We start from the raw sequence: 19996 nt of genomic DNA on the forward strand, positions 1-19996 counted from the left end.
GCCAGTTTTTTTAGCCTTGCCTTTGGCCTCACCACCACGTCCTCTTTCAAGGACAATAATGTTTTTACCCTCTCGTTCAATTTGCGGTTCATTCACAACAGAGCAAGCACAACGCAACAAGACACAAGCACAACTCTGACTGTGGTGCTATTGACAGCTTTGGTACCTTAGCTTTAATGCCAAAAAATTGACTTAAGTATAAATAACAGCTTTGTTTTAGGCAGCGGATGACACTTATCACGTTATATTCAGCTTCCATTTCTCTATGTGGTACATCAGAACTTTGCTTTCTATGCAGAAAAAATCGGCTCCTGGTCTATTCTCTAAATACCACGTCGCTTCAGCGCAGCGTCTCACGCAGCCTGTGTGAAAGCGCTGACCTCTTAGCATGAGCGCCGAAATGAAAATCCCAGGTCAAGAAAGCAAGTCTAAGCCAAGTCTGCAATCAAAATAGGCATGTCCAAGTCAGGTTCCAAGCCAAGAAAGAAAACAAGGCTAAGTCAAGTGTGAAGTCAAAACATACATGTCCAAGACAGGTTCCGAGCCAAGAAAGCAAGTCTAAGACAGGTCTGAAGTCAAAACAGACATGTCCAAGACAGGTTCCAAGCCAAGAAAGCAAGTCTAAGACAGGTCTGAAGTGAAAATAGGCAAGTCCAAGACAGGTTCCAAGCCAAGATGCAAGTCTAGAACAAGTCTGAAGTCAAAACGGACATGTCCAAGACAGGTTCCAAGCCAAGAAAGCAAGTCTAAGACAGGTCTGAAGTCAAAACGGACGTGTCCAAGACAGGTTCCAAGCCAAGATGCAAGTCTAAGACAGGTCTGAAGTCAAAACGGACGTGTCCAAGACAGGTTCTGAGCCAAGAAAGCAAGTCTAAGACAGGCAAGTCCAAGACAGTTTCCGAGTCAAGAAAGCAAGTCTAAGACAGGTCTGAAGAGAAAATAGGCAAGTCCAAGACAGGTTCCAAGCCAAGATGCAAGTCTAGAACAAGTCTGAAGTCAAAACAGACATGTCCAAGACAGGTTCCAAGAAAGTAAAGCAAGTCTAAGACAACTCTGAAGTCAAAACAGGCAAGTCCTGAATCAAGTGCCCAATCATAAATCTCAAATCGAGTCTCAAATGAAGACATACAAATCCTAAGATAAGTCCAAAGCTAAGAAAGGCAAGTCCCTAGGCAAGATGGGCAAAAAATAACCAATAACCATTCTGTTTTCGTCATTTTTTGACATCAAAACCAACTAAAAAGTAAAAAGTCAGGCAAGTCTAAGTCTCAAGTCAAGACAGCCAAACCCCCAGCCAAGAAAGGCGCAGATTCTAAAGTTCTACATTTTTGCTGTTTGTCATTTTTGACATTGAAAAACAAACAAAAGCACTAAAAGTGCCCACTCAAGCTGTCAATACAGAATGTGAATCAAATGAAAATGTAATTCATTGTGTACACATGTACTTAATTATGTGATCATGTAATTGCACTTAAATAGCCTAGCAAAAAGATAATAATAACACCACACTCATAAGGGTCATTAACATTTGCTTTCTGTCCTGGAAAACTTTTCAAGACTCTTGTGCAACATTGAGAGGCCTGCTAAACACTTCAGCTGAAGCCCAACATCTGCTCATTTGTTCGCATGAAATGTAAAACGTCTTTGCGGAGGCTGTTTGAGAGAATGCCGCCTGTACTGCACATTTACAGCAGAATTAAACTCAGGAAACAGCACAGAAAGTTCAAAACAATCAACAGCCATGAAAGTGTTCACGGGTTGTAGCAGCAGTTGTTTCTGCCCTTTGCAGCTCGAACAGCAGGTTTACAGACGCTGATAATTACTCAGAGAGATGAATCTACAGGCTCTAATCTCCACACTGCGATCACTCTGGCGCCTTATCACAAGAGCTTTCTCATATGTGAGGGTTTGTTTTAGGCTGAATGAATGCAGTGATGTGGGTGAGTGCTCTAAGTCAATACACACTCACATAAATACATTGTGTTTGTGATGCAAACCTTTATGTGAAACTGGCAGCAGTGAACAGCATGACAAATCATTTCCTTCATTAGCCAGATAAGTTTAAGAAAAATGTGCAAAAATCTATAATATATAATAATATATATTATATAATAGGCCCTTTTCACAAGTAACAGAAGTGCATAAACGCTGGGTAAAACAAGTTCCTCTATTGCCTTATGGACAGTTACTAACCTCAGAAATACAGGAGTTTGTATCACTTCAGCCACCACACAAAAGTGTCTCACTTTATTTTCATCATAGTTGCCATGATTAAAATTCGAGGATGTGTCTAGAATGGTTGAAGAACCGAACACAAAACAATGTGGGAGTCCAAACTAAATAAAGGATATAAATGCTTTGTGGAAAAATTCCCTCACAGTAACGTCAGCTGACGTCTACAGTGATAAATCAATGGAGGTGAAAATAACTATAACCAAAACGCTGGATTAGCCATGTTAGCCGGAGATGTTGAAGCAGCTCACTAATTAGCAAAAAGCTAAACACACAAACATTCCAGCAGGGGGCGCGCCGGGTCGTCAGAGTCCGTAGCGCCACTGTAGACATTTTACACAAACACCGACTCCAGTGAACGAACATCTGCTCCCCTCTGAGCTCTCGCTCTCTGATACTGACGGCTTTTGAGGGAGGAAATGAAAACTGTTCCTCTGAAAGCGGCTGAAGCAGCGACTTTAAACCCACAAACTGCACGTTAACGTTAGTCAGCAGCGCTGAAATGCAGACACAGAGGATCTTTAACTCGTCGGACAAAGTTTATTCCTTTATTAATTGTGAACCCACTTTCCTCTGCTCATGGTAAGCTGACAAACCACTGAAACTGATATGAGGCTGTTTTCGCTTCAGACTCGAAGCACTTGGCTGAGCTTTACACGCTCTACTCGTCATCGTTGCTGTTGTAACTGCTTTAGCGAAAGCAGCGTTACCTGCAACGAGAACTTCAAGAAAAATGTAGAAATGTGAAAAGGGCCTATTCCACTAAATTTCTGCCGCTTCATCTGCAGTTTTTAGTTAATCCTCTGGGGTCCAGAAACTCGCCCATGCATCAGATTCAATGTTTCTATATCTGTTTATGTTTCTTATCCTCTCTGATTGGTATAATTACTCTACCTCTCGATGTTTACATTTTTCATTTTCAGTCCATGTTTTGTTCTACCTGCTGATTTTTACATTCATATTACCTTTTTTGCACTTTGTTTTGTAAAACCACAACTTAAGCGATTTTTTTCTCTCTCTTTTTGAAAATACTTCTGGTCTGTGTTTCGCACAGCCTGCATTAAACTAATGCGTACTAAAAAAAACAATCTAAGCTTCAAAGTTGCTGACCCATGGAAACAAACTGTGGCGCCAAAAATGGAGGTTGGTACAGAACTGTGGCCCAGAAACTGAGGATGGAACCAAACTCTGGCCCAGAAATGAAGGACAGAACTAAACCATAGCCCAGAAACAGAGGTCAGAACCAAACCATGGCAGAGAAACAGAGGACAGAACCAAAACATGGCCAAGAAATGGAGGACGGAACTGGACCATGGCCCAGAAACGAAGGACGGAACAGAAACGTAGTCCAGAGGCTGAGGCTGAAACTGAACCGTGGCCCAGAAATGGAGGTTTGTACAGAACAGTGGTCTAGAAACTAAGGACAGAACCAAACTGTGGCCCAGAAAAGGAGAATGGAGCTCAACCATAGCCCAAAAACACAGGTCCAAACTAAACCACGGCCGAGAAACAGAGGATAGAACCGAACCGTGACCAAGAAATCGAGGACGCAACAGAAACGTAGCCCAGAGGCCGAGGCTGAAACCGAACCGTGGCCCAGAAACCGAGGACTGAACCAAACTGAACCGTTCCATCTTTGGTAACTTGTTTACTGGTTCAGGCTCAAACAGAGAGACAAAAATCTCAAAACTGATATAACAACATTCTTCATTAGATGATTCATAATAAACTCAGACCTTTGAAGATGTGCTGGCTGCTCTAGTGTGGCCATTTTTTGCCACGCTAGCCGAGCAGAGAGTGGAGAAAATATTTCTACTCTTCTCAATCTTGAAGTACGAAGAGGCTGTTTATTCAGCAATGAAGACACACTAAACAGTGTCAACAGTAATTACAGCTCTAACAGCTCCGGCCTCTGCAGACGTAGAGGAATGCGCCTGTGCCAAAAATGCACTACGAAATGGCAAACAGGGACTGTAAAAAAAAGAAAAAAGAAAGAGGTGGTGGATTTTTCTACGGGCTGGAAACTATAGCATTCCTCCATGATTGCAAGGAATCTGTGCCTCGGTACCGTAAACCATCCAGCAGCTCCCAGCCACAAGAGAGAGAGAGCATAGTGTACAGTAGACTGTACCAACCGCCCACTAACATACCAGATACCAGATACTGTAGCATGAAGTAGCACTCCATACCAGAGATTCCAGAAAAAAAAAGAAAGAAAAGTCAATGAATATTATTGAAGCGTGCTCTCAGCCAGCTTGTGGCTCTGCACGTGTATCGAATGCTATATCAGTCACATTTTAATAGCTGCATAACCTTCAAACAAAAGCCAGGGTCATATTAAAATTGGCAGCTGGACTCTTAACATGCTAACAAACACCTGCTATCCATTTACAATCACAGCAGGGCTTAATAACGTGATATTTTAAAGGAATAGCTTCACCAAAAAAATGACATTTTCCCTGTTTTTTCCTCCTTAACCAAATGTAGCCGATCAGCCAAGCCATGTTTGGTGCCCAAAGGCTGCATCTTTAGTTTTAGCGCCGGAGCTATGAGGCTAATGTAGTTCTTAGCTATGCCAGCACGCTTCAGTTCATGTTTTTAGGTGATGGTGTGTCATGCAGTGTCAGAAAAAGATCTATACAAACATGCATGCAGTTAGCACCATGCTAATTGGTGGCATATAAGCCTCCATTGCTAGCTTAGCCTTGTAGCTAGTCTTTTTCAATTTTATACTAAGTGAGTTAATCATTGTCTCGTTAAAATGAAGTGAAAATTAAATATTTGTAAAGTGAAAACAAATCACTTAAATAGTTTGGGTTCAAAGTTATTTTGATACTGCACGGTGTGCGTTTTGGGGATTTGGAGCCCTCTCTGGTGGAAATGTGTAACTGCACACAGAACATTTTTATGGGGTTGTGCTTCGGCCCCCTTCCCTGAGGGGATGAATCTGAAAAGAGAATTCAGAGAGAACTCAGTCTAATCTTGGTGAAGGAGCGTCTTCTGAGGATGTGAGTGAATTATCTACTATTATCATCACATCTTCATCAGTATGATGTTGATTTTGAGATCATTTGAGGCCGAAACATCGAGTCGGACCTTCTTTTTGAGTCCGTGTGTGATGTTAATACGCAAAGACGTACGACGTGATGTGAAAAACTCCCAACTCGACATCTCTGACTTTTAAATGATTATTTCAGGCTTTACAGGGCGACTCACAGCAGCGCACACTCACCATGTTTTAGCCTGTTTATATTCTCCTCACTCAGTAACGACACTTCTTTCAGTTTTAACAAAAAAAACTTACACAATGCAGCTTTAATATAGTTCAGTACTCCATTCTAGCTGTGTTATTCAGTATGCATGCAGTTACAGCCCATATAGATTAAACTATTTATTTAGTTCACTTGTTCTTCAAAATTCAATGTGAGTGACTGCAGAGGTCACTGATCTGTGCATCTGTGCATCAGCATGGACAATTAAACCCTTGCTGGCTGCCGATATCAGAATATGTGAGGTCATGTGCTGGTGGCATGAGGTTTTCGCATCGACGTTCTTACATAATATCATAGCTGTTGGGTGTGATGGATCAGTGTTTCAGAGAGAAAACATTCACATTACTCTCCAGCAGAGCTGCATTCAGGGCCAGATGTTAGTGTTGTTTCAGGCACTAATAGAACACATTCCAAACAAAAAAACATCTGTTGGACACAAAATTGGCAGATGTGCCTAAACATGCAGCTTATGCATGATAGGAATAAACACACAATGCATTTTCTCTTCCTCATACATATGCATTTAGAGGAAAATCATGGGCAACACTTTGTTATAACAGGTCCCTACACTCTGGGGGTATACTACTGGGGTGGAACCCTCAAGGGTCCATCTCAGTACCTTTAGTCAGGGAACATAACTGAACCATAATCCACTGAAATGATATGTTCTAAGCTGTACTGACTCCACACACCCCGTCTCGCCTCCAGGCTTTTATTTTACTGTTCTGTTTTAAAACATTCGGTTATGAAAAGGTACAAATACGAACTTTTCACCTGGAAAAACCTATTTATGGTTCACAATCAGACCTTAAAACCACTGTTGGAGCTTTGAGGGAACATTTACATTGTTTGTACCTTAATAACGAAAAACATACCTGAACAGAACCTTTATTTCTAACCATATATAAATAGCAACTTAATAATTATCTGATAATTTGTTAATGATAGATGATCATATAATGCAAACAAGTTGCAAATAGGGACAATTTAAGACTAGAAACATTGTTAAACATTTTAAAAGAGGTGATGAACTCATGCCTGGGGGGATCATCCAGGAAAGGCTGAGTTCTTTGTGAGCGAGGATGTGTTGAGAGTCGCCACTTCGCCAAAAAAATGCATCAACCAAAAATCCAGAAGTTTAAAAATAACGTTCCTCAGCTAGTGATTGCAAGGATTTCAGGTATTTTACCATCTGCAGTTCATAATATCATCAAAATATTCAAGGAACCCAGAGAAATCTTTGTGCATAAAGGAAAAGGCCAAAAATCACAACTAAATGCCCTTTAACACCTTAGATAGCACTGAATTAAAAACGGTCATTTTTCTGTGATGCAGATCACCACATAGGCTTGTGAATACTTTGAGAAACAAATAAACGCAAGTCAGGCAAGTCAGGATTGTACTATGCACAGAGAAAATCAAATATCAACAATAATCGGAAACACCGCCGACTTCTCTGGGCTCAGTGTAGACATGTATTGTGGTCTGACGAGTCCACTTTTCAGATTGTTTAGGAAAACAGTGCAAAATGCGAAGCCCCTGTAAAGTTGCGCAGCTGAAAGCTTGTTTAACAGAAGAATGGCCAGAAAAATCTGCTTTAAAACTGGATCAGTTTATGTCTTCAGCTCTCAAACGATTATTAAGCACTGTTAAAGGAAAAGTGATATAACCAGTGGTGGACGAAGTACACGAATCACGTACTTGAGTTAAAGTAGAGATACCCAAGGTAAAATATTACTCCAGTAAAAGTAGTTCCTCCCTTTAGACCTCCACTTGAGTCAAAGTACAGAAGTATTTGCCTTCAAATGTACTTAAGTATTGAAAGTAAAAGTACTAAAAGATTAATTAACTGAATGCAACTTAGTTACAAGTTTAAGTTTAATAAAAACTTTAAACTCAGGTTCTCAAATGAGTTTCCTTTACTATATTTTACTGTAGGTCTCTGTTCATAAACATAAACTAGCAAAAACTAATTTACTATCAAATGAAATGTGTTTGTATAAATTCAGAATAAAGACACGTCAGTCACAACTGCATATGAGTACATATTTCTATATTGTGGTCTATTTACACAAAGTTAGGTTAGTTCATCATTTATGTTGAATAGACTCTCCCAAAATTTTACGCTGCTGCACTGATGTTGAACCGTGTGCTGTACTGGGTCGGTATGACCAACAGGGCAAGACAAGCTCAAAACAAGGTGCACGCTGTGCCCTGACTGGTGTTCTCGCTTCTTTTGTTTTGACATGTTACCTATTTATACACACGTAAACCAAAAAAAACGATAGATTTCTCATAATGTAGTGGAGTAAAAAGTGAGATATCTGACTTAGTAAAAAGTCACCCAAAATTGAAAAACTTCAGTAAAGTACAGATAAATGAAAAAACTACGTAAGTACAGTAATGAATTATATAACACAGTGTCATGCTACCCGGTTTCTCCAAAGTCTCCAACCTACCTGTAAACTACAACTCCCATGATTGAACTGTTTCGGATGTCACAGTCACAAGCCCAATACAAACCAATCACAATCAGTTACACAGATCCTCCTCCCCTGAGTTCTCACTGCTTTCACCTGTTCTTATTATCTTGTACATATATATATATATATATATATATATATGTATATACCTGTTCCGTATGTATATACCTGTTCCGTTTCAGTTGCTGTTTGCTAAATGTTGCCTTTAGACTTGTCTTTTGCATATCAAGCATTTTTCCTGTTTACGCTTTTCGTGTTATTTGACCCTTGTTTGCTCTTCTGGATTCTCTTTGGTATTGTTTGTTTCTCTGGCCTTTGACCCTCTTTTGTTCATTTTCTCTGCTCTCTGGTTCCCCATGTACTTGTTTTATTGCCCTCACGGTTCTGACCTGGCCTGGATTATTGATGACTCCTTTGGTTTGCCCTGTTGTAAATAAAAAACCCACATATTTTATTTTTGTGAGTGTCTGGTTCATCTGCTTAACATGACACACAGTGGTAAACATGCTCCCAACTTTTTTGGAACGTGTTGCAGGCATTAAATTTGTGCATTAAGAGTGGATGTTTGTAAAGTAAAACATCATATATCATTTAATATAGATCAAACATCATTTACTAATCATTTCTTTCTGTTTTTAATAGTATTTCACATACTATCTGGACTTGTTTAGAATTGGGTTTGTAATTAACCTGCAATGTAATATATTTTTTCATGTGGAAATTATGTACAGAAGCAAGTAAATACAGTGCAAACGCCATAATAAAGACATAAACAGGGTCATTCAGAGTGGTTTGGTGTGAAATGGTTCAGATCTCTTTACAGTGGTGGTGATAGGAACCAGGGGTTGCCATGACTACAACACAAATATAGACATTTTATTTACTATCCAGAACCACCAGTGAACCTACACGAGTCTTCTGAGTTTATATGGAATGTTGATGATGGGAAATAGTGGAAAATCTCAAAATAATAAGTTTTCTTTGGGGACTATTTACCTTACAGGACCCTGCATGTATCCCTCCACCATGAATGGACTTTACAAAGTATGTTTTAGTCCAAAATCTTCTCTAAACTATCATATCAGGCAGTGAAATTCATAACCATTTCATGTAGTAACTTTCTGTGAGGGAGCTTTTAGAGATGGACGTCTGGTTCCTATCACCAACACTGTGAACAGTTCCACTTTCAATGACTTTATTTACATCTGAACAATTTAATTATGCACATATTCTGAAACCCACACAGTTAGTAGGTGGTCTGACGTGCAGGTTTGTATGATTAACTAAACGCTCAGTAAACGAAGCAGTAAGCACTGCGATCACGTACTGCAGCTGCATTAAGGCACATTTAGTGCTGCGTCTCATGCGAACATCTGGCTCTCAGAGCAGATCTATTCCACAGGTGGAGGGCTTTCAACTCTAACAGCAGGGTAAAAACCTCAGGCTGCTTTTCAAGGTTGGCACGGCTACAGCACGTCTAACGCAACCCCCCCACACACCCCCACCCGGCACGTTTCTGAGTTTTCATTCATGCCCTTGATTTACTGCTGCATTAAAAATAAACCGCGAGTCTGGATTTCACAGCTGGATTCAGAGAAGGAAAAGAGCTACAGGTTCACTAATACCACTATTTACTGTAGAACTGTCAGCGGAGCAGGTCTGAGCTTTCTAAAGCACTTTCTTACATCTCTCAGTTAACTTTTCTTATACATATATATTATACATATATTTCTACGCTCATTGTCCATTTTATCAGCTCCACTTACTATATAGGTGCACTTTGTAGTTCTACAGTTACAGACTGTAGTCCATCTGTTTCTCTGCATACTTTGTTAGCCCCCTTTTACCCTGTTCTTCAGTGGACAGGACCCCCATGGACCCTCACAGAGCAGGTACTATTTGGGTGGTGGATCATTCTCAGCACTGCAGTAACCCTGACGTGGTGGTGGTGTGTTAGTGTGTGTTGTGCTGGTCTGAGTGGATCAGACACAGCAGTGCTGCTGGAGTTTTTAAACACCTCAGTGTCACTGCTGGACTGAGAATAGTCCACCAACCAAAAATATCCAGCCAACAGCGTCCTGTGACCACTGATGAAGGACTAGAGGATGACCAACACAAACTGTGCAGCAGCAGATGAGCTATCATCTCTGACTTTACATCTACAAGGTGGACTCACAAGGTAGGAGTGTCTAATAGAGTGGACAGTGAGTGGACACAGTGTTTAAAAACTCCAGCAGCACTGCTGTGTCTGAATCCAATTAAATTGGAAACAAGACTTTAATCCAAAGTGACAGTCTGAAGTCACAGTTCTGTAGCACATCCTGCTCTAAAAGAACAAAACACAGCTTTAATTCACACCACAAAAGCATATAAATCAATAAACAAACCAGTGAAAGAAACTAGCCAACCTCTTTCAGAGGATGATCAGGAGAGAGAGAGAGTTCAGTTTGGTGTGAAACGCTCTGTTCTAGAGAAACTTACCGAGTCAGAACTGTTCACAGTGGTGGTGATAGGAACCAGACGTCCACCTCTAAAAGCTCCCTCACAGAAAGTTACTACATGAAATGGTTATGAATTCACTGCCTGATGACTGAGACACTGTTTTATGGCAGTTTTGAGAAGACTTTAGTAAAAAATGTATAGAAAATGTATTTTTTAAAAAGTCTTTCATGGTGGAGGGATACATGCAGGGTGTTGTGAGGCAAAATAGTCCCCAAAGAAAACTTATTATTTCAGATTTTTCCACTATTTTCCATCATCAATGTTCCATATAAACTCAGAAGACTCGTGTAGGTTCACTGGTGGTTCTGGATAGTAAATAAAATGTCTATATTTGTGTTGTAGTCATGGCGACCCCTGGTTCCTATCACCACCACTGTAAAGAAAATTTCACACCAAACCACTCTGAATCACTCTGTTTACATCTCACACACTGAATTATGCTAAAATTTATTTTTTTCCCCATTTAATTTAAATTCAAATATAAAACTAAATGGAAATGGCTTTTCGTCTCATAAATATTACAGACTCCGCATAAAGAAGAAGGACAGAGAAGCTGCGGTGACCAAACAAACCAGCCTCCTGTTTATGCTGGAAGTAATTGGACGAACTTTCAGTGAATTTAATGAATGATGAAATGCATCTATTTGCATGCTGGGGTTCGTCTGCGCTGCTGTCTGTTTTGCGGGTTTGCATCATTGCGAGCAAGTTTGCAAAGGAATTCGAGGGCGGTGGTTGGAATGCAGGTTAGAAAGTGAAAGAGACGAAGCCAAACGTCCAGTCAGATCATTCAACAGGAAAGAGAAACTGAAGAACCGCAGTTTCTGATCCGGAGTGTTCGGCAACCAGCAGACGCGTAATTAACGCTTACACGCCTAACACCATATCACTTTACCCGCTGCAGCATGTTATTACAATTAACGGAGAAGCAGGTGGGAGAAATAATGAATAGCCGAGAAGTTTCGAGGTGTTTCGGGCCACCTGATTCGGCGCGGCCGTCTGTTTGAAAGGCGCAGCCTTTGAAATGGATATTAATTGGAGAAGTGAAAATTAGTGGTGTGAGCAAAGCCTGTAGGAGGGCTTTAGGTTTGTATACTGCCATAAAAACCACAAAATTAAGTGAAATTAACTCATATGGAGGCAATAAATCTCTCTAATGAACAAACGAGACACACACACAACAGTGGAAGAAAAGTAGGAGGGGCAAATACTTTTTCACAGCCCTGTACACTCAAGGCGCTTCGTAAAACAAGTCATCTCATTAGAGGAAAAAAAAAAGGGTTTAATACTTTGATACAAAATGATTTGTTTTACATAATGCTGTGAGTGTACAGTGCTGTGAAAAAGTATTTGCCCCCTCCTGCTCTCCTTCCACTGTTGCGTATTTGTCTCGCTTTTTTCAGATCCTCAAACACAATTTAAGACAAAGACAACTTGAGTAAACACAAGATAACATTTTTGTATAATCATTTCATTTATGGAAGGGAAAAAAATGTTATCTGGCCCTCTGTGAAAAAGTAACGGCCCTGTTAGTTACTTAATCAACCGATTAATAGTTTCATTTGGAGCAGTGCCAGCCCTGCTTAATCAAAACATCACTTAAATAGAACCTTTCCAGAAATGTAAAGTGATCTAAAAGGTCTTGATGTGCAGTACAAACGAAATCTGCGTGAATAAATCAGTCTGGAAAGAGTTACAGAGCCATTTCTGAGAGCAAACCACAGTGAAAGTGATCTCCGAATAGAAAACTTGGGAACGGTGGTGGATCTTCCCAGAAATGGTCAGCCTACTGAAAATCCGCCAAAAGCACAGCGGCGACTCATCCAGGAAATCACAAAAGAACACAGCAGAACATCGAAGCAACCACAGGCCATGCTCACCTCAGATAAAGCCAGGATTCATGACTCCACCGTTAGAAAGAGACTGGACAAAAATGGTATCCTTGGATGAAAACCACTGCTAACCGAGAGGAACATAAAGGCTCATCTCACATCTGTAAAAAAACACCATAATGATCCTCAAGTCTTTTGGAATAATGTTCCGGGACTGATTAGTTGAAAGTGGCGCCTTTTGGAAAACAGCTTTTGGAGACCAGCTTCATCTGGATTACAGCTAACATAGCATTCCACAGTAAGACCATCATACCAGCAGTGAAACATGGTGGTGGTAGTGTGACGGTATAAGGTTGCTTTGTTTGGTGACTTGTTATTATTAATAGAACATGAATTCTGCTCTCTATCAGAAAGTCCTGCATGAGAATTCCCGCTCAACAACCTATGACTGGAAGCTCAAGCACCATTGGGTTCTACAGCAAAACAACGATCCGAAGCACAAGAACAAGTCCATCTCTGAATGGCACAAAAGACATTTAGGCCAAGTCCCATTTCACCCCTCCCCCCTACCACTGAGCCCTTAGCCCTCTGTTTTGCGCGTTCCCGTCTAGGGGTAGGGTGTCCTGATTCTTGTTGAGTTAGAGGAGTAGGGTGAAGTGTTGGGGCTACATGACCCTCCAAACGGAGGTTTTTCAGAGACTCCAAACAGAGAGTTATGAGGAAAAAAGAAAAACCGGCAAGACGGAGAACAAGAGACCAAAGAAACACACAAATGCGAGAATTTTCTCTGTTAAAAAATTACAATAACCATCGTATTATCTTAGTTTAATGTGGTTTCAGTGTATTTTGGTCCTTTTATTCATAACAAGCATAAAAAATTGCTAATAGCATGCTAATGTCTCGGTAGCTAGCTAGCTAACTTTCCCGTTCCACCTTAAATAGTCCAGTAGTTCTGACGCCTGAAGCAGCAGAATGTAACTGCTGCTCCATTTAAGGTGGAACGGGAAAATTCGAACAAGAAGCTGGAGAATATCTGACTTCAGCTTCATATCACTGAAGAATTAGTGGTGGGTGATAATAAATAATTGTCCCCTCTTTGAAGTCATATGATGCCCTAAATGTAACTAAAGCCCAGCAGTGAGGAGCTGAACTTTACCCTCCTCTGCTGTCACTGCAGACTGGCAGGGTCGCCTACAGAGCAGCGCTGGTAGCTGTTAATGAAGTGATGCTCTTTTTATTTGAGGGTCCCATTTCAGAGGGAAGATTTCAACCACTACCCTGTAACTCAGTTCCAAGGGGTTAGGGTGACACTCGAAAACAAGGGGTAGGGGTAAAAAGAAGAAATGGGATTAGGCCTGAGTCCTCAATTAGAAATGTGACCTTATTTTAAGTCATTTATGGCACAAAACGAGCACAAAGAGTAGGTCATTAGGTTATTATGATTATTGTGTCAATAGTTATGATATTAAATCAGAGCCTTTTCACTTATTTGAAGGTGTAGCTTCATCTTACATTGTCTTCTTTCGGGGATTTTGATGTTATTTGAAAGCCTAGGAGTTGAACTTGAGCTATTTAAGTCAGAATTCTCAGAAGCCGCCTCGTTGTGGTGTTTTGAGTTGTGATCTGCGGGTAATGAAAGATGAAAGTTCATTTGCTGTTTGCTGATATTTTACATTTTGAGCATTTTGAGTCTCCGATAACCAACAACACTGTCTTTCCAAGAAACTTTAGAGAAATAGACTCACACTGAGTCCCGAAATCTTATTAGTGTGCATGGAAAACGCTATATTTACATATTTTCATACTAGTTTTAGAATATTTAAAGTGTTGTGAAGAAAAATGATTGCATATACAAAGAGAGTGAATGGCTTTTTCAGTGTCGAGTGCAGCTGAGGCTGTTTTTGCAGCAGAGGCAGGTGCTTTGTCCTCATATATTTCTATATGAGCCTCTGCATTCTATATTTCAACAGCTGGAGAACAGATCTGCTGAAAAAAGCAAACCCCAATGCACTTCATCTTCCACTCAGACAGAAACGTCACTACAACTCTCCCAGAAATCCAGGTCTTTGGAAATCTAGAGCTATTATTGTCTTTTTGCTATACTATTTAAAGGGAAATTCCCCTTTTTTCTCCCAAACATTCTGCAGAATTCAGTGACTGAGATGTAAACAAAGACAGATTTCTTTACAGTGATGGTGATAGGAACCAGGGGTCGCCATGACTACAACACAAATATAGACATTTTATTTACTATCCAGAACCACCAGTGAACCTACACAAGTCTTCTGAGTTTATATGGAATGTTGATGATGGGAAATAGTGGAAAATCTGAAATAATAAGTTTTCTTTGGGGACTATTTTGCCTCACAACACCCTGCATATTATGTATCCCTCCACCATGAGTGGATTTTAAGGCCAAAATCTTCTCTAAACTATCATAAAACAGTGTCTCAGTCATCAGGCAGTGAATTCATAACCATTTCCTGTAGGAACTTTCTGTGAGGGAGCTTTTAGAGGTGGACGTCTGGTTCCTATCACCACCACTGTGAACAGTTCTGACTCAGTAAGTTTCTCTAGAACAGAGCGTTTCACACCAAACCACTCTGAACGACTCTGTTTACATCTTAACCACTTAGTTATGCAGTTTTATTTTTTTTACGTTGTTAATTAATTACAATTAGATATGATTTACATTCTGCATCAGCAGGTTCAAAGCTACACTTTCTCTTATTTCCTCAATAAAAAAAGATAAAATCAAAAAATCACACTTAGATTGAGGGGTTAGAATCTGCACTTCACTCATAATTTCGCTGCTTGTTTTAATGAGCTATGAGTCACAAATGAGTATTATATAAGATTAAAGCACAACTTTAAAAACACAAACAGGAATCTCTGCATATTTTGGACTATTTTTTTAATATCACTGTGAATAACAAGATAAAAAAGTTGCCTTCTGTAAAACGTACTTGTTAGCAGTGCATAAGTTCAGATGTTGTTGGTGGTCAGTAGTGGCCTCACCTGCCCTGAGTAAAGCTGTAAACACACAGCAGGTATTCAGTATTCAGAGTTTGTATGTATGTCACGTTAAAGCAGCCGTGAGCTCCCCTTCGCTTTTCCAGATGATACAGGTGGTACTCTGGTGGGGCGAGGAACACAGTACTGGAGTAAACTGTTGTTGATTTCTTACCCAGGTCTGCTCTGCTCTGCATAGATATACATACCTAAATGCCGTGTTGGGTCCAGCCAGGCACGTCAACGTAACCGCCATTTTAGGGTGGTCAACAAGCTGCTAGACTGCATTCAGTACCATTACAGAGCGGCAGTTTGAGAAAGATACTGTCCAAAATTACACTATTTCAGGTAGGGGTGGGAATCTCTAGGCACCTCACGATTCGATTCGATTACGATTCAGAGGCTGTGATGCGATTATAAAACGATTATCGATGCATCTTTTTTTTTCTATACAGCATTTCTATTTTCTCACTGTGTGAGTTCAAGTTTATTTGTCATTTGCAGAGCATGTCAGGACATTTATGCATTGAAATGCTTGTGGTGAGGCTCAGCTAATCAGTCTACAGAAAGCAAATTAGTAAAAATAAAAAAACAACTGAAATATATTAAATATACACAAAATATTCACAGAATATAGAGACAATATGCATTTTAATTTAGTGACTCAGTGTTGTTATTTAAAGTGACTTGGTACTTTTAAAGCAAAGTATTTGTAATGATCCATAATGAATTTACTTCCAATATCTCTTAATAATAAATCAAATGGAAGTGATGTGGCAAGTGAACTAGAAGGCTCTCATTCACTGCTCTGGTTTGGAGCTCATGAGACGCTGCTGCCACTCATCTGCGATAAAATGCGCTGTTACGCTGAAATAAGATCCAGTGGTGATGGATGTAAACGCAGTACGTTACAGCTATTCTACCTGTTTTCTTTAGTGATTTTATAACTTCGGTTTCGGTCCCATTGTAGAGAGGGGGGGGGTCGCTCTGTCAGTAAAATATCTACAGGATGTGTGCAACATAGCGCGAAAACCCTGTTTCGCAACGACTGCAGGTCAGCAGCCATGCGTTATTCGCGTTTAGAAGCAGCGCAGTTTCCTGGTCCGTTAAATCTGCAACGAGAGACTGTGAAACACTGAAAAGTTACTAAGATGAACTCACTTCTCTTTCGACTTCTCCCGTTCCACCTTAAATGGTGTCGCATTTACATTCAGCGCTTCAGTCAGAATTTAAGGTGGAACGGGAAAATTTGAACAAGAAGCTGGAGAATAAGAAGCGACTTTTGAATAAAAGTTTCCTGAGGGAGATCTGCGCTCTCATTTATATTGTTTAGTCTACACTAGGACATCATCACACACTGACACATACTGGACATTAAATGTTGCGGCTCCCGAGGTGGCCTGATTTTTGTTGAAAGGACAAAATGGCTCTTCTTAACATTTGTGCTGTGACTCCTGATCTAACCTGGCTTTAATGCAGAGGCAGCCGGTCGGATTTCTCGCTCATCCAGTGGTGTTTTTGTTATGTGCCGCCACAGACTGTCCGGGCGCTGCACTTCCCCACTTCCAGGTTCCGCCCTTTGCATTCCATCAACATTACGCTATAAATTAAATATTTAGAAAATCGATTTTTGTCATTTGTGAATCGATTCAGAATCGTTCACGTCCGCATCGCGATGCATCTAAGAATCGATTTTTTCCCGCACCCCTAATTTCAGGAATATTGCTCTCAGAAAGTGGGATAGGATTATATAACGGAGGGAACGCAGTGATCCACACTCATGTCTGTGTGATGTTTATGTGTAGATATGGCCGTGTGGTTGGTGATGCACAGAGAACCTGTTGACTCTAGTTTTATTTCATTTAATAGTCTATTCAGGGGATCTTAACTTTATGTAGTAGTTATTTATTTACAATGATGGTTAAAGCTTTGTAGGTAAGTTATAGTATTCCTTAATCCATGTAGATATTCATAACAGATTAACTTTAGCACCTTCTTACACAAACCTGTTGAGGATTATAACAAAACAGATTAGGTGAAAATCGGTTGAGTAATAAGGAAGTTGTGGCTGATTTAATCCTGAGACTCATCGTCTCTCAATACAGGTAAATTTGTTCACAAGAGGATCTCGACCTCTCCAACATGGTGGACGCGCAGACGTATCGCCTCAGATAGACAACAACAGACAACGCGGCATCTCGGTATGGATATCTATGTCTGCTCTGCTACTTCCATGAGTGCGTGAAATCGTGCATTAGCAAGTAGTGCAAAAGTGCTTCATAGTTCATTAGAAAGTGCCTCAAAGCAATAACATCTCCAAATTTCTCCTCACTGATATTAATTATCACATTCTGCACTTTTAATATCTACATATTTCAGATACTCCACTGAAACAGCCTCTTTTAGCTGAGATATCTGGATTTGCGTCTGTGATAACAGCGCTCTCATACCGTCACTGCATGTCGCACCTTCCGAGAGGCTGACAGTAAATCTCTGCCAAATCCTGTGAGAGTGTGATGTCATTTGTGTTGCCGTGAACCGCGAATCGCACTTCAGCCATCAGCTCTGCTTTTTGTCAGAAAAAGAAGTTGTGTGAAATAAAACGAAAACAAGCCCTCTGCCATCATGCCAGTCTCCTATTGGTGGATTTTTAGCTGTCGTTCTCCTATTGGTGGATTTTTAGCTGTGCAGTTCTTCTATTGGTGGAATTTTTAGCCTTGCCATTCTCCTATTGGTGGAGTTTAAGCTTTGCCATTCTCCTATTGGCAGACTTTTTTAGCTGCGCTCTTCTCCTATGGGTGGATATTTATCTGTTCTGTTCTCCTATTGGTGGATTTTTAGCTGTGCTCTTCTCCTATTGGCAGAATTGTTAGCCCTGCCGTTCTCCTATTGATGGACTTTTTTAGCTGTGCTCTTCTCCTATGGGTGGATATTTATCTGTGCCGTTCTCCTATTGGTGGGATTGTTAGCCCTGCCATTCTCCTATTGGTGGAATTTGTAGCTGAGCTCTTCTCCTATTGGTGGACTTTTCTTTAGCTGTGCTCTTCTCCTATGGGTGGATATTTATCTGTTCTGTTCTCCTATTGGTGGATTTTTCGCTGTGTCATTCTCCTACTGGTAGATTTTTAGACATGCATCATAGCAGCCTTCTCTTGGCAATAATAATAATAATTTTATTTATATGGTAGATTTTATGCTGGTGGCAGCTCAAAGTGATTTACAGACAGATGATAAAAAAGAGTTATACAAGAAGGTATACGCATTAATTCAGAATCATAAGAAAACGACTGATCAAATAAAAAAGATAAACACCACGAGACTCAGAGTTTTAGTTGCCTTCAAACTGCCTTAAAATGATGGTTCTTAATTTCTGAGAAGTATTTAATGTTCTGTAACCTGATCTTTCTTTCAGCATGACAGAAGTCCAGAAGGCTTTACCCAGAAAACCTGACTATCCACAGTAATCCCTGTTTACTCACCCTCATTATGGAGGTCCTCCTGGTTTCTTCCAGGTTCTCTTTTGATGGCAGATCTGCGGTAGACCACATGAACTCGACCTTTGACCTCTGCCTCCTGCTGGCCTTTCTCCAGCGGCTCGATGAAGAACTCGCCGTTACTCGTGCGAATGAGTCCTGCCTGGAAGAACACGGCACTGCATCGGTCACACAGTCGATAAACATCGATGTACAGTAAGACTGCAGGGAGCCCAGTGGCCACAAAGGCAGCAGCTATTTTTAATCAGCAAATCAAATCAAACACGTTCCCCATAACTCTGTTATCAGATAAACTCGGACTCTGTCTTCTCTCTGTGTGTGAAATGTTGTTGAGCTGCTACCGAGAAATGAGGGGAGAAAGGGGAGGGGTGAGAGCCCCTTGTTGTGAAAAACTATTCACACCCCCCCCACAAAGATGACCGTGCTGAGATAAAACGGACGACTGCAGCTTTTTTATATCTGCAGCACAACTGACACAATAAACACACAGCATTTAAACACAATAACACACTTCTATAAACGTTGATTCACTCACAGGCAAAGAAGAGAATTCATTTAGCTTCTACACTCTTAAAAAAAGATGGTTCCTCAAGGGTTCTTTAGCACAGAGAACCATAAACACTCAAGAACCCTTTTCATGATTAAAGGGTTCTTTGCATGGTGAAATGGTTCTTCAGACTGATGGAGAATGTGCTGTAGATGGATCTATATAGAACCTTTTGAAAAGGGTTCTGCTATTGTTATGACATCAATTCTACATCAATCTGATGAACCATTTCACCATGCAAAGAATTATTTAAGCATGCAAAGGGTTCTTGGTTCTATGTAAAACCATTTTCTTTACTAAAGAACGCCCTGAAGAACGACTGTGTGTAGTTTTCACATCAGGCATATGTCCATCAAAATATATTCCATCAATGTTTGTTCCTCCAGTTACATTTATGTATTTCAGTGTATTTGTTTAAATAAAATACATTAACATAATATGCTAATAAATAAATAAATTGCACCAAAATCACAGTGAAATATGAGATTTGATGATGCATTAAATAATTACCTAAAAGATCACAATCAAATGGATATACACTGATCAGGCATAACATTATGATCACCTCCTTGTTTCTGCGCTCATTGTCCATTTTATCAGCTCCACTTACTATATAGGTGCACTT

At 40.3% G+C, this 19996-nt stretch overlaps 1 protein-coding gene across 1 annotated transcript in view; it reads right to left on the reverse strand.

The window, feature by feature from the left end:
- LOC118809010 (A disintegrin and metalloproteinase with thrombospondin motifs 3) overlaps window positions 1-19996 on the reverse strand; it is a 148075-nt gene that overhangs the window by 82208 nt on the left and 45871 nt on the right. The window contains 1 exon segment of the mRNA XM_036571923.1: window positions 18810-18966. Coding sequence (XP_036427816.1) covers window positions 18810-18966 — 157 coding nt within the window.

Source organism: Colossoma macropomum, unplaced genomic scaffold, assembly GCF_904425465.1.
Source record: "Colossoma macropomum unplaced genomic scaffold, Colossoma_macropomum, whole genome shotgun sequence".
Taxonomy (NCBI): Eukaryota; Metazoa; Chordata; class Actinopteri; order Characiformes; family Serrasalmidae; genus Colossoma; species Colossoma macropomum.